This window comes from Opisthorchis viverrini (assembly GCF_000715545.1).
Source record: "Opisthorchis viverrini unplaced genomic scaffold opera_v5_15, whole genome shotgun sequence".
Lineage (NCBI taxonomy): Eukaryota > Metazoa > Platyhelminthes > Trematoda > Opisthorchiida > Opisthorchiidae > Opisthorchis > Opisthorchis viverrini.
The window spans coordinates 2593523-2608285 of NW_008751671.1; the positions used below are offsets into that span (position 1 = coordinate 2593523).

At 43.0% G+C, this 14763-nt stretch overlaps 2 protein-coding genes across 2 annotated transcripts in view; one reads left to right on the forward strand and one right to left on the reverse strand.

Moving 5' to 3' along the window:
* T265_01422 (hypothetical protein) overlaps nucleotides 1-14763 on the forward strand; it is a gene marked incomplete at both ends in the record, with an annotated part of 35383 nt that overhangs the window by 18693 nt on the left and 1927 nt on the right. The gene's annotated exons all lie outside the window — the stretch shown is intronic.
* The window catches only part of T265_01423 (hypothetical protein), a gene marked incomplete at both ends in the record, with an annotated part of 38948 nt that continues 25608 nt past the window's right edge, over nucleotides 1424-14763 (reverse strand). Inside the window, 5 exons of the mRNA XM_009165449.1 lie at nucleotides 1424-1759; nucleotides 6866-7893; nucleotides 10860-11012; nucleotides 11642-11770; nucleotides 13454-13559. Coding sequence (XP_009163713.1) covers nucleotides 1711-1759; nucleotides 6866-7893; nucleotides 10860-11012; nucleotides 11642-11770; nucleotides 13454-13559 — 1465 coding nt within the window. The remainder of the gene's footprint in view (nucleotides 1760-6865; nucleotides 7894-10859; nucleotides 11013-11641; nucleotides 11771-13453; nucleotides 13560-14763) is intronic.

A 14763-nucleotide genomic window follows, 5' to 3' on the forward strand; every position in this document is an offset into this window, starting at 1 on the left:
CTCAGCTGTAACACCCTTTCGGCGCCTAGCTTCCATGCCACCCGAATAAAGCACGAGAATCGGAATACCATCAGGTTGCCAAGCCTAGGCAGCGGGAGTCGAGAGGCAGATATCGCGTTCGAAACAAGGAGCTTCCGGTCAGTAAATTCCCCCTCTAACCACTGAGCTGTCCCCCCTCCCCCACAACCGGATGTTCTTGTGGAAAATACAGAGGAGAGTGAGGATCGCACCATAAACATTAGCAGATAAACCTCATAGTGCAGCACTATACATGTTGCTGGAAGAAACATTCCTGCAATTTTCACGACTGTTATATTGGTAAGCTACCGCAGAAATGCTCTCGAAAAGAGGTCTCTCCTCAGAAGTAAGAAGCTCTTTGCAAATGAAGCATCACTTCAGGCATCTTCAAGAGGATTGCTTTAGTCTATTTGAACGGAGTTCTGGTGGAATAACATACGGCTTTCCATCAGATTCTTAGCATTCAAGAGGACTATGTAAGGACCAAACAGGAGTCCACCGGTCACTCAATGAATTGCAGCAACACTAATTCTGCTCTCTTCGCCTTTGGTTCGCGCCGCCCAAGGGTGTCGTAATTCTGGTAGTAAACTATACGTTTGCGTTGATTGATGAAGTATTAATAATTGAACACCAATGATAAAAATTCAGTCGTCTGGTTCGATAATTTGGACAGGTTTCGCCAGACGGTTTTATTGAACCAAGCCTCCTAACTTAGCCATCTACTAGGAGGAAGGTAGGCAGCCAGTTGACTAAATCTAGGAGAGTTAAGAGGGTGGTGGACCTACCTGAACCTAGATGATCATACTCGAAGTAACACCTGTACAACATACACTGAGTTCGACAAACCCCAAGAGTAATTTGGTGAATAAGATTGGGTTTCACCGTAATTTTTGAAGAAATTGCAGCTAATGGCCTTTCTTGGTCTTACAGTAGAATAACCCTGAAAGCTTATTCAGAGACTCGTTCATCAATATTTGACAAGGTGTACATCTGAATGATCGAATAATCAAAATTACGGAGCAATACATCAGCCTTGCTATGAGCAGCTCTTTTTGACATACCATTTAATTTTTCGTACTTTATCATCACGTCCTATCTAGATGAGAATATTAAAACGGCCAGACAAAAAACGCAGTGTCAAGATGACAATGTGACTCAACATCAAGTTGAAATGCCTCATGGAGTGTTCGAAATGGCATGAAACGCTAAACGTTGACAGCCCTCTGCGAGAGGTCGGGTAACCTGAAGAACTTAAAAGATCCAGAGAGTGTTAACATATGTTTAAGATAACATATTTTTATGCCACGGTGCTTTACGGTTTGTCTAGTTTATACGGTTCAGTTTGGCTTCATAAGACACATGGATACACAGCTCGCACTGACATTTTTACAACGTCGAAGTGTGTAGGGGCATGATTTTCATTTTTTCGAAAAATATGTGACTACAAATGTGTTCACATGAACAATGTCGTCATGCTCAGAATAGCTGCAGTTCGAAAGTAACGTGGTCAAAAATAAACGATATTAAGAGACCGAGCGTAAAGTAACGAGATAGATCAAGTTGAAACTGAGATTCCACGAATAGATGTTTATGTAAAATCATTGCGATTCGGTAGACGGTACTTGGCGACCCTGGGAAGAAAGGCATCCCATATGGATGGTGAGGAAGAGGATGTATACGTTGCTGCGATCGTCATCTTTCCAGATAACTGACGCACGTTCGGCGAATAGAATTAATCCACCTGGAATGAGACGGCAAAGAAGTTGAACTTAGCAGACCAACAACACGTACCATTGTGAGGTGGCAAAAAAATCATTCCTGGGCAGATAATTTGCCAAGCCTTCTTATTCAAAATATCGGTTCCTTGCAAGAACGAAAGTCATTATAAGAGTGTCGCGAAATATAATCTACAGTTAACTTGAAAACCTCCATGCATCGTTAAACTAAACAGAAAGGTATGGAAGGCCCCCACCTATGGCAAGAGGTACGCAACCTGAGTACACGAACCGGACAGTATGAATCCGACTATAAGCGTTCAAATGCTCCAGCTTCAGCGTTCAGGATGTTCAGCTTTGGTATTATGTATCCTTAGATATGCTTGGAACATGTGAAACGTGCGTTTCGGAGTCATATTACGGAGCCAGCAGCTACAGGCCGTTACAGGCTTTCTTCACGCAAGCCTTTGCTCTGGATCGAGACTTTGGAGACGAGGCACACTAACGGCTAGTCACGCCGAAGCGGATAGCACCTGACAGTGATGCTTTTGCAGCTGAGCTACTGCGTTCTTTGATCAACAGCCTAGACTATTACACTATCCAAAAAGGGTAATAATCCTACGTCACGAACTTTCCAGACTATCACCTTCAACCCTGGATTATGCTTCGGTTATTCTCCAAATTACCGATGAGCCGAACTGAAGCAGTTATGATCAACACACCTTCAGTTTGCTTGTGGATGATTTACGAATACATTTTACACCTGACGAACCAAATAAAAAAAACCAAACAAATAGAACACAAATAAACGACAACCGGAGTTCTGGTCATTATAAAACGGAAATTAGTGTTTTACTACCTTTAAAATCATTTCGGGACAACAATGAGATCACATTTGCCAAACCGGAAATCGGTGGGTTGAAAAACTACACTTCAAGTCAAATTAAGCCTAAGGTGATGGTAGTGCTCATCTATCATGTCGCGGAATTCAATCCATTTCGTCATGTGTTTATAGTGTCTGTGACAGGGGGATAATGGTTACCACGACTGTTGTTGTTGTAAATTTTTGATCAAGATGAAGTCTGGATAAATCTCACCTTAGAATTACAGCATCTGTGTTTCATGCCTGAAGCAAAAAATCCGACTACGAGAAAGATAAGAGTGTCCTCAAGGTGCACTTGAAAGATCTTTACTTACTACCACGCACTAATCAGTCAAAGTACGCAGTTGCCATAAGACAGCCTATTTGCTTCGTGTGGGACAGTATACCAGCATGCTTCACGGCACTTTCAAATCAATTGTTAAAATCGACACAAAGCTAGCCCACACGACGTTACCGTGGAAGTTGAGGGACTATTAAACTACTTTGATAATTGCTTTCACTCCACATCGGGTATCCAAACAACATGGATGCAAACCCCGTTTGGTTGCGTGATTTTTATGGGAAAAATTCGATTCGAAAGTCTGGTTCTTTCACAGTGGATACCTTTGAGAGTAATCTACAAAAATGAGAGCCATACACGTGTTCAGCAGCACCATTGAAACAAGTCTGTCTCACAAACGCTTTTCATTTCAACAACCAGGTCTTCTTACTTTCATTTTTTTTTCAAACTTCGTCCAATCCAGCTAAATGATTATTCATCGACCGATGTAGCAAACGGAAACGTCGATAAGTTTCCAACGCCGATTTAAATTTCTATCTCGCCCTCCGTCACATTCCATGGTGAGCTCCGATATACGCAAATAAGGTGGTCAAGACTGGTCGGGTCATGTTCATACATAAAGATCAATAATCCAAGCTAGTAATGTGTACCGGTATTAGCCAGAAAAATCGCCAACCGAAGCTAGACGGCTACCAAATACCATATTGGTAGGTGTGGTGCGTCCTGAATTCAGTGGAGAAATGACTGTTGTTTGTGGGTAGTGGGGTTAAGAAGACCAGAATGTTTCTCCCTCAGTGAGGATCGGTGTCTTCTCCATCAACAGAATGGCAAAGTCCTCAAGAACGCAAGGCCTTAGAGTTCCATCCAACACGACATTGCAAAGTCATCGGATATGTAGAAGATCCGTTTGTTTCAATTCGTCATGGATAATCATGATTCACGACCAGTTGCGTGATAAACACGGACAAGGGAACTAGCGCGCACATAGCGGTTCTTTGTGGATTACTGCCACACACTAATTCCAAACCACGTGCTGTGCATCTGAGTTAAATTACAGTGTACCAGAAATAACTTCATCTTCCATCCTCCTGTGTGAAAAAACCACACGTTCAATTTTGGTTTAAGCCAAGCCTGTAGGTACTCAACGGTGGGGTTGATCATAAATATTGCTTACTAACAAACATGATTCATCAGCTTCAGTGGTGGAACAGAACAAGAAAGAGATCAAACACAGCCAAGTAACTGAACCTATGGATCTGGTGGGTGGATTAAGGTCAAGTCAAACTCACCACCCCAGAATCTCGTGAAAACACGAAGACAAAAATAGATTGGTGCCGTTCCACCCATCCGACACAAATAATTTGCGAAATGCGCCTGCTGCTAAACTCTGGAGTGAAAACTCCGATTCTTAAGTAATCACCAATCGGATTTCATTGGAATACATACTAATTCCCGTAATCCGGCTCAATAACTGTCCCATTTTTCTGACTTCTTTTCCACCACCATTACAACCTACTTTAAGCGGTCTTCTTGTGTACCTGCTAGTGATTTAAACAGGTCTGGTTGCGTTTATCCAACTTCCAACGGCTTATGTAATTCTGTGCATCTACCGACAAAACTGGAGACCCAACTGGACCACTCGTTTGCTGAAAAATACTGATACGTGGATCGCTCATAGGCGCCCTACCGACACGAATTCCTACGATAACTATGTTGAATCTTCTTCCGCAAGCCCACACCACGGTTACATAGAGTTTTGGATCGTGGAAACTTGCACACAAACTAAAAAAGGCTTTGCTGCCAAGGTAACTTTAGGCTACCAGCGCCTTCTCCATTTTACATGGCTCCAATACTTCAGCATGTCAGTATCTTAGTTACAGACTTAATTTTCACTTAAACCCACGTTGCCTTGTTGAAATCCTACACACTGGCGCTGCCGAGTCCCTCCTTGACTAGTTAAGCAGCTTCAAAGTAAAAGAAGTGGGCTCACAGAAGAGGTTGGCGCGCACAGGTCGAACGGCTCACGTGAGTAGTCGTGCTGGAACTCAATGGTCTCGATAAGATACGTGTCAATGATGGCATCGGCAGAAAAAGCTTGCGTGTACTGTGATGGGCCTTAGTTAGCTCTGCGGTTCACAGTGAAGTGCTTCTGGCGTGAATGTAATGAGCGGGGCCATTAGATGAACAGGCGGGCACCGTCCCATTCTCAATGTCTCAAAACTTCAAGACGTTATCCGTCCCCTCCCACCCGACAAACGTTACGACTCGTTAAGTCGCTATCAACTTATCATCGTTCCCAGTGTTCCCTCCCCCAGAACTACTAATTTGAAGTACCCGGCTTCGTCCCCATTAATTAATCTTATTCGATTTCACACATAAATGTAGTTGCTGCAAGAGCTCGACGTGTAGGTTTTCATGCTCCGAGGCAGGCGACGCCTCTGCATACCTCAACTACGAAAATATAATTAGATATAAACAGTTTACATTTATTTCAAATGTTAAAAAGAGAACGCTGAAAATCGGGAACGCATAGATCACGTGGAAACAAACGTGCTCATTGTTTCTCCTGAAGTGGTGGACTTATTCCATAAAGGTCGTAGCAGGAAATTGATGCTACCGACCAAAGGTGACTAATGTAGGACTTTGATATATGGATTTACATTATTTTGCATTAGATTTTCTTGGTGTGCAATGCGAAGACGCACGTGAAAGAAATTCGAGCAGCGCATACCAGGTAAACGGTGCCGACGCTGACCGCCAGATACGATTATTGTGACCCCATTGAACAATTTTTAAAAACAATTAAGGTGAAGCGATATGTATTAGTCCCAAAAGGGCCCGACATCCTTCCCAGGCATGAAGGTTAAAGATGACAGCCCTATCTTGACCACAGTCGAACCAAGCACTGGTAACACTGTCACCGTATGAATGAATCTACCTTGACTGTGGGAGTGATCAATTTTAGTTGTTACGGGCGACTACTGGACACCACATACACAGAACCGACGTACCTTCTTCCAAATGAATCAACTATAATATCTAAATCTAACGCAAAGCCCAACGTTTCTAGACCATCCGGATCAACTGTACACTGAGTAACTTGGCTCAAAATTTCACTGCAGAATCGTTCATACTAATTAGTTAGATTGGACCGTAAAGAAAGCTGTCCATATATTCTAACTTCACACAATGGGCCCACTAGGTGCACTGCACTGGGTTTCCCATGATGTAATCACAAAATAGCATCATGTAAATAAAGATATTGCTTCCGGTTGAAACAGTCCTTCAACCAGTGGGCGACTAGCGGTCATCAAATCAGACATCCAAGAAATTGAATCGAAAAAAATCATCTCCGTATGTCTCAGTGAATAATTCAGCCACGGCTAGTCAGCCGATAGAAAGACATAGGTTCGTGTAGCTGATGACTTGACATAAAAAAATTGACGGGAATGAAAGAATAAAGTGGACACAACGGACTTCAAGACCTCAGATCCATGATACCGGTTGTTTTGAAGGGCTCCCAAAACCTCGTCACTTACTCATTGCTCGGTTTGATACAGTTGGTTTTGAAAGAGTTAGGTGTGTGCCATCGTAATTAGACTGAGGACTCTTCCCGAATCTCATGTGGATGGCTACTACAACGTACAATAAATGCCTCGTGCAATTAAAGAATTCACCCATCAAGTAGGAGCAACCTTATGAACGCAAAAGGATCACTAATTCTTGCTTTCGTCAAAGCAGACAGACATTTACGAAATACTTCAGCCAAAAGAATTACAACATGTACAGTTTTCACGCTCGAATATTTTTCCCATCATGAATCATGCTTTCAGAAAAATATCACTGTTGTCTGCTGAACACTGCAGATTGGCAGTGACTTAGAAAGTGACATGAAATCTAGGCAAAGAATACTCTGAGATAACAATTTTAACGGGAGTCAGAATAAACTCAATAATAGCAGCAACTTACCTGGTCCGGATTTCAATGGAGGGAGCCTCGAAATAATGCGCTAAACAGTCGGTGTTCATAGGGAGCAAGATAAATCCCAATCTATTGCGCAATAACGCGAATACTGTTGGAGAAACTGAGGCTATTTGTTTCGCAAGTTCATTTTGTGTAAGATGGGGATTCTCGGAAAACTTTGATTCCCTTGTGTGGTAGCTGGGTTTTGTCCACCGAAAAGTGCTGACATGCAATAGAGTAGGGAGCGTTTGGCTATGCTTGAGAGTACTCAGTTGCTCTCCTTTCTGTTCATTTGAACAAATCCCGGGTTGTTTGAGCGCGGCCTCTATGACCGATTTATTTGGTTTCGGTGTCAGTGGTGGAGGTTTATGATTACGATAGAGTGGATTAGCTATTTTCGAAGGATATTCAGTATCATGCGCCTTATTCATCTTTCGAGACGGAGTGGACAAAGCAGAATCATCAGACGACAAGGAATTCGGCGAATTCAACAAACAGCGCAGGGAGAAGAACCGAGGTAGTGTGGCGCTGGAAGCAAGACGTTTTCGTTCAGCATCGGCATGCACGTAGTCCATGTAGAATAGCCGCGTACCGATGAGTGGAAGCTGGTCCTTTGCGCGTCTGTCTGCACGAGCAGCATAAACGGACAAAAGTGTATCTTTGCCAAGTGAACAGAATACACGAGAAAGACATGCAGTATGGTGGGGAGATACGACACGCTTGGATTGGAGAGGTTTTAGTGATGATGCGTCGGACGCTGGCACGCCTAGTGTATCTGTCACAGAATTAGAGGAATTGGTCCTGTAGGGAGTTGAAGCATTATCGGTTTGTTGTATGTCGTCATTCTGGAGGTCGTCTCGTAGCGCAGCTAAAGACAGATTATCCACACCACCGATATCCGTCGAGCGTGGCTTCAGCGTTACGAATACACACTGCGAACTGGCTTTGGTCGCACGGCTGAAGGGTTTCAAATCCCACATGCCATTAGTGTATCGACACCAGAGTAAGTGGCCGGTTTCGGTAGTGGAAGGTTCCTATGGAGTGTAAAAGACGGACGGGAACGTCAAAATAAGAGTATCTCGTTATGCTGTGGCACACCAAATATCAACGGAAAGGAGATGAACAAAATGGCAAGATAAGATTTCCCGCTTAAAGTTGTGAAAAACAACGCAAGGGAGCAAAAATGACACAAAAGGCAACAAATGGATTTTATGAAGCACCAAGGAGGATACGCAAACAGGCAAAGGATTAACAACATGCAGTTGGTTCTATTCTAAGTTGAAGTTTTTAACATATAACCAGTATCCTTTTCACCGGGGTATCAACTTTTTCAAAGAGGGACTGACTTTTAAGTCGCTGATATTCTGGAAGATTCCCTTCAGTTTGGGATGAGTGACACCACTTTTGTTACTCAGTATGTTATTCGTATGTAGTCCCGGAAACTTCGCACAGTTGTATGAACTTAAAGGTATCAATATTGTGGGTTTTCTGCTTGGGTTGTCTGCTCACGTGAACACCCTCGAGAGAGCATCAGAATGGAACTTCCATCTTTCACTCAGATTACCGGGTATTTCGATGAGTTTTATGTTGGTTGGCTTCTATATATGCTGAGGTTTTTAGAGCAGTTGACCCACAGACACTCCGTACAGTGTGGACAACTCCATACGCACCATTTCAGATTCTGTAAATCAGAGGAGGTGCATGCATGTGAGTTGCGTGATAACTTCGCTGAATGAGTCAATACAATCCAATTTCAAGATCCAATGATAGTTACTGACGCAAAAAGCACTGTGTGGACAAATAGGATGCTTTGACAGATTTGTTTCCGGATACGTAAACGGAACAACGTGAAGCGGTTACGTGGTACACTGCGGCCTTTCTGGACAAGCGAAAATGAACCGAACGTTCACTTCAGAATGTTTACGACCATTCAGGCTATGAATATTGATCCTTGTGGTGAAACGACAACCGCTGCAACGGTTCTGCAACGCACACACATGACGAAGACGCCTGGTAGTGACGAGAACCATGTTCACTGCCATGTGAACCCGAAACTGAGGTTAACAAGTAAATAAAACAATCAGGTTCAAGAGTGGTTATTGTTTTAGCCAGATAAGCTATCTATTGAGAAAAAGGTTGGAAAATCAAAGTAAACTGATGGCGAAGTATCTGAAGTATTGAGATTAAGTAGAATTCGCTCGAGGGCTTACTGAAGCTTCGAACAGCACGGGTAATTTCTGAGGAAGTTTGCTGTCCGCACACATTTTCGATACTGTAGAGTTGTGCACCGCTATTCACTCAGTGGATTTAGTCGCATCTTATTCCGTAGAACGGATGGTTCAGTAAGCTGGTACGAATAGTATGCAGTGAGGTAGGGCTTCACTAATTCTGCTCACTATTTACCATACCATTCTGCCACTTCCAGTCAGTAATCATGTTCAAATCGCGGTAGTTGTGGACAACAGTACGGTGTTGAGACCAACAATTAAATATAGGGCAGCCATTTCGTGATCAGGCTCATCGTCCCAAACAGTTGCATTCCTGTTGGGTTTGAACTCCGGAAACCGATAGTAATTGTATCATTAGATACAGGGGGTATGATTTCAAGATTATGTCCCCTTGATTTGTTTACGTCATGAGGAGAGTAGGGAATTTCAGTCTTGATTTTGCCCCATACCGAAAAGCTAAGCAAAAAACGGGCCAACAATGCCCAGAGCGAACTGATGTATCAACCTAAACTTCGAGCTTCATACAATTAGTGTACAAACTTGTATCATAGCATGGGTGAGATCAAGCTGGGAAAAGGTTCCGCTGGCTTCTCACGCGACCAAGATTCTTTAACTGGTTACTAGACATACCAACTATCCAAAATGGTTCTTTCCCAGGCAAATGTGCTCTGAGCTTATACGCGCAGAAGTGAATTTCGCAATGGTTTACTGAATGGTACAGAAAGTAAAAACAGGATAAGGACATATTCGCAAAGCACTACTCATAAGGTTGCCGAAAATTCTCCGACAGCTTACGACCAATTTCGCTCTTCTTGGGGCTCATCAGGTAGGCGCAGTTCCAGAAATTCCGTCAACTTTATGTTCTACTTGAAACCGAATTGCACGAATATCGTAGCGGCTGAAACATGGGGTGGTCTGACGCAGTACATTCAGTTGTCTGGAAACATCACAGACGACAGATTCAGCTGGGTCACAGGTGAGTCTTTCGCAAAACCAAATGTGTTTTCGAATGGGGATACGGAAAGTTCAAAAAGCCACGCGACCGGATGCTCACGCCTATCCCTGTAGGCGAAAAGTCGGTTGGAGTGGTGGTTCCTCGACGAGTACTGAACCTTGAACAACCAGAAGAAATCCCTGCAGTCATTAGAGTCCTTGTTTACCGAACCAAAACCACTAAGAGAGATTATCATGGAGTGAGATGTTTCAAGCGCAACTTGGGGTAAGCGAGAAAAGCTACCAGACCTTCCAGGGGGTGTCATCTGTCTAAAAGGCCATACTGGTGATTGCTAATGATTTATGATGTGCGTAATTTTAGTCCCTAATCATACATAGCATATTCACCGAAATCTAAACCTAAGGAGGACGATTTTCGCACATACTCAGGTTTCAATAACATTGTTGGTTTGGAAATCCTTAAGAACCTTCACATTCAAATCAGTTAAAGCCGTTAGCAGTTTACGTGGTACCCACCAACGAAGAATTTTCGCATTAGCATTCCAACCCAAGGTAACCTCAAAAATGTAGATAATTTCGTGCAAACCATTGAAAATTTCAGGAACAGGCGAAAGTGTTCTTGATAACCAAATGCCTACTGGATGAGTGCGGTTTTGTGGAATTCCAAATGGTAAAAGTTTTGTAAATAGGGTTTGTCACGATTGAAGATGTCTCTATGACGACGGGGACCGCACAACAAACTGTAGCAACAATCACTCTACTCTCATGACTCGATTAAGCAACTTACAGAGAGCAGTAAAACAAGTAGAAATACTCACTTGCTGCATACGTTGCAGAATGCTCTCGACAATCTCCGGAGTTGGTGGCTTTAAGTGCGAGTTTATCAGGTAGTAATCGATTACGCACACTCTTTCTTTATTTCCTTGAAATGCAATTGGTGCCCGATAGTCGGAGCAAGTACCACAAAACACCTGACCGTATCAGGGTTGAACAGAGAGAGGGGAGAAAGGAGGAAAAAGGGGGGACAATAGCAACCATCTGCCATTAGTGATATGGAAAAGGTTAAACTGCAATAAAGTGTAAAAACATATTCACGATGCGTAGTGATAATGGTCGCGAGGATCGCAAGAGCTTCCGAAACAAGGAAACCCAATCTGAGTCTTCCCTACGAGAAATGCTGTTAATTTCTCTACTCAAACAGGGAAATCAGTTTGTCAAAGCGACCAGTGACCAAACATTAGTCGTTCTGCTAGCCGATAAGTTTCTGTCTTATTCATTCTGGCCCAGTGGGACACGCATATCCAATGAATGCTGCAAAAGTTGGTTCTCGCTGAGTAAAGTGCCACGCACGCTAAGTGGTACCGTAGAGATGTAAGTTTCCCTCTGTCACGAAATTTGATATAGATAGGTAGATCCATTAGAAGTAGGGATGACCGATCCGAATTTGAGGTGGCTGGATTCAAACACGAAGAAATAACTTCATCAAGACGCTTTTTATAGTAACTGTATCACACAAGTCCTCTATAAAAATGCTGTTCTTGTACTCAAATATCCGTCGTGAGGGATACACCGACAACATGGTTAATGTAATGAAAATTACCTTCCCACATGCACGACAATGATGTCTGCGATTAAACACGGTAAATTCTGCTGAGCATTCAGCACACATCGTTGACTGTTCATCTTTGACCCATTCTATCGCTGAAGATCCACTCACTGGTTCTAAATTCTGAAAGAGAAAAAAATTAGTAGGAAACAAACACGTTGTCACAAGAGTAGCTATAACAATATATAGTGAAGACAAGACTCAAAGCCGGCTTCCAATAAGATCCTGGTGCCAAAAGTCTAGAAAGCTATTAAGTGTGTTCTTAGCGTCACACCGACTATCAGTTTTGTGAAGTAGTGCTTTCCTGACGTCAAAACAAAATAAAGTGATTAACAAGAAGTAGGTCATGAACTTACGGATGTACTCACTGTGACATTCCAAATTTGGAATGTTAACCAGCCATAAGTGGTGTCGGTGGGCTGACCCAGAAGTGCACCATATACAAGGTTCTAAAATGACGTTGGCTCACACAAAGGAATGTAGCGGCTTGCAACATTGACATACGTTGTTCAAATCACACGACGAAACGATTGGTCAAAGTAAAGGGAACGTAAACCTAAATTTGTCGGAAATCAGCGATGAGTCTATTCGGGAGGGGTGAAAATGACCACAAGCACTGGCTCCAGAGTATTATTATTATTATTATGTATTATTATGTATATCATGCACAAACTATACAAGTCGCTTTCTTCCTGTCCTGAACGACAAATTATTTATCTATACAGTCGTGATTCTGAACAGAAAGCAAATCGAGCACATCAGTAGGCGTTTCTGCCCACACGGCCTTTGTAAACCATTCTATCGATCGACTGGCAATAACATAAGATCAATCGATGGAATCAGTCAACCGGTCAAGATCTGGTAAGATTTCCGATTTATTGACCGTCCGTAGGCGGTTGACTTAGACATCTTATTGGTAGACTTTCCCCGATCACGTAGCAAACAGTCACCTTACAGGGCGAAATCAAAAGCAACTGACAAAGTTCCAGTGTCCGCTGGTTGAAGCGCCGGCGTCAATAATGCAAAACTTACATTCATGTGAACGTAAAGTGGAATAAACCGACAAATACAGTTCGGAATCGCGTTACCACCGCAGAGAATGTTCAGCCCATCATGGCAGACCAGTATAATCTACGCGCATTGACGGCTTACTGCCAAAATTAGTTCGGGCGGTTCGTTCTCTTACAACTGCAGCGGGATATGCAGTCGAAAATTTTAGTTTGTCGTGGAAGGAAATTCCGTTTATCGGCAATGTAGGTAGTTTTAAATCTAAGATATTCGTATGTGGGCTCCAAATCGGAAGATTTCGATATTTATTCAAACAACCAATGAATGGGGGTAACAACAATGAGAACAGGTTTTGATTGTTTTCCTATTTTCGATCGTACTCCATATTAGTGAATCGCAGTAACTGAACATATTTTTAATGTACGTCACTTTCAGAGCTCCTGTTTCATGACGAATGAACGCATCTCCCATCAAACAATGGAGGTAAGATACCACCATGCTCGTTGAGCCGGGTCTCTATGACCGAGATGAATATCTGAAAGTCTGCCTAGTCATTCCAACGGTTCTCTTGGACTGATGCCAACGAAGTTGCACTATTCGACCGAACAATATTGCTAAAGAAAAAAGCATCGGTTCTCCCGCGATATTCTACACTAAACTTTTTCTACAAATTCCTCCTGTTGGACAACATTTTCACCAGACCTGGTGCCAACTGCAAAGTTCAATTAGGTGCGAAGGATTTGCATTAAAAAGGCGGAACCCAATGCAAACGCTAAGGCTATTTTGAGGGGAACTTACCTGGTCAGTTGCGTTTACCGATGGGAATACGGAATTCAACTGCCTCAATTCCTGATTAATGGCCGCTTGCAGCTGATTCCACCACTCGGTCTTCTCAGCTTCATTGCTACAGTTGGAAAGTGGGAGATAATGTGGGGAAATTGACGCTGGTTTCATTCCACCCGACGGTATCATGAGAGGATAATGAATTCACTTCATGTTATGTTGATATCCCGAAAGTGCATCCGTGCACATGCGTATTTTATTGTAAAGACTGTAAAGTTGGTGGTGTTAGAGCGGTGCGTAGCGGTTGTTCATACGCCTCAGCCTTGGTGTAGACTAAAGTTGCTTCCTCAGGTAACTAGAGTAAGATCCGCTATTTAGCAAGCTCTGGAAAGGCAGGACTCCTCACTTCGATCCTCTTGAAGATATTTTTCTCACCAATTTCTGAGGTGTTTTCTTCAAACTCTTGACAGGTCTGAGCGTGATGTAATTAAGACGCGAAAATGCTTATGGTTATTTGTGAGCTTTTTTTGACACTTTGAAGTTCAGGTAGCATGCTGCCAAACAACTCTAACCTCTCCCGAAACTTGAAACGTCCCGAACAACTGTTTCTATATCATTCGGAAGCATCATAATTAATGTTCATCCTGAAGATACTGATAAAGATTCCGGCTCAAATCAACCGTCAACAGTACAGTTCATACCACGTGACCTCAAGTCGATTGGCTTGTCGAATGACGAATCCCCGGATCATATGATCTGATGGAATGTTTCCTCTCTTCAGCATACTGCTGGTCTTTTGCAAGCACTGAGGATATTTTGAATCTGAAGTTCGAGTGCTCTGTACACGTCATGCACTACTGAAGCCGCCTTATACAGAGAAAAATGTTGCACAGAGTATCTCGTCTTTTCCCTGTAGGGCTTCACTGCTGTAAACCCATGTCAGTTTATTTGAATAAAGGCTTACACTTGAAGTAAAATGGGACAGAGAGAGGCAATTAGGACTAGCCATCACAACTATCCGAGTTGCCTACACCTAGAACACTCAGACAGTCTGGATAGAAACGGACAACATGGTCGTCACTGATATCGGTTAGCCGCCATATCCTTCAGTGTCGCCAGCCAAGAACAAGGAGTGTTACATGGATCCTGTCCTAGAAGGTGAACTGCACATGTAGACTGCCACAGTCGTGGGCTGTCGGAGTGTTTCAGCAACCTCATGAGCAGTGTGTTATGTCTTGCGATATCTCGAATATCGTATCAACTGGAACATAAGGCGGCCTGGTGCAGCGTAGTGGGCGCGTAGTGAGTGTGGTAACCACACACAG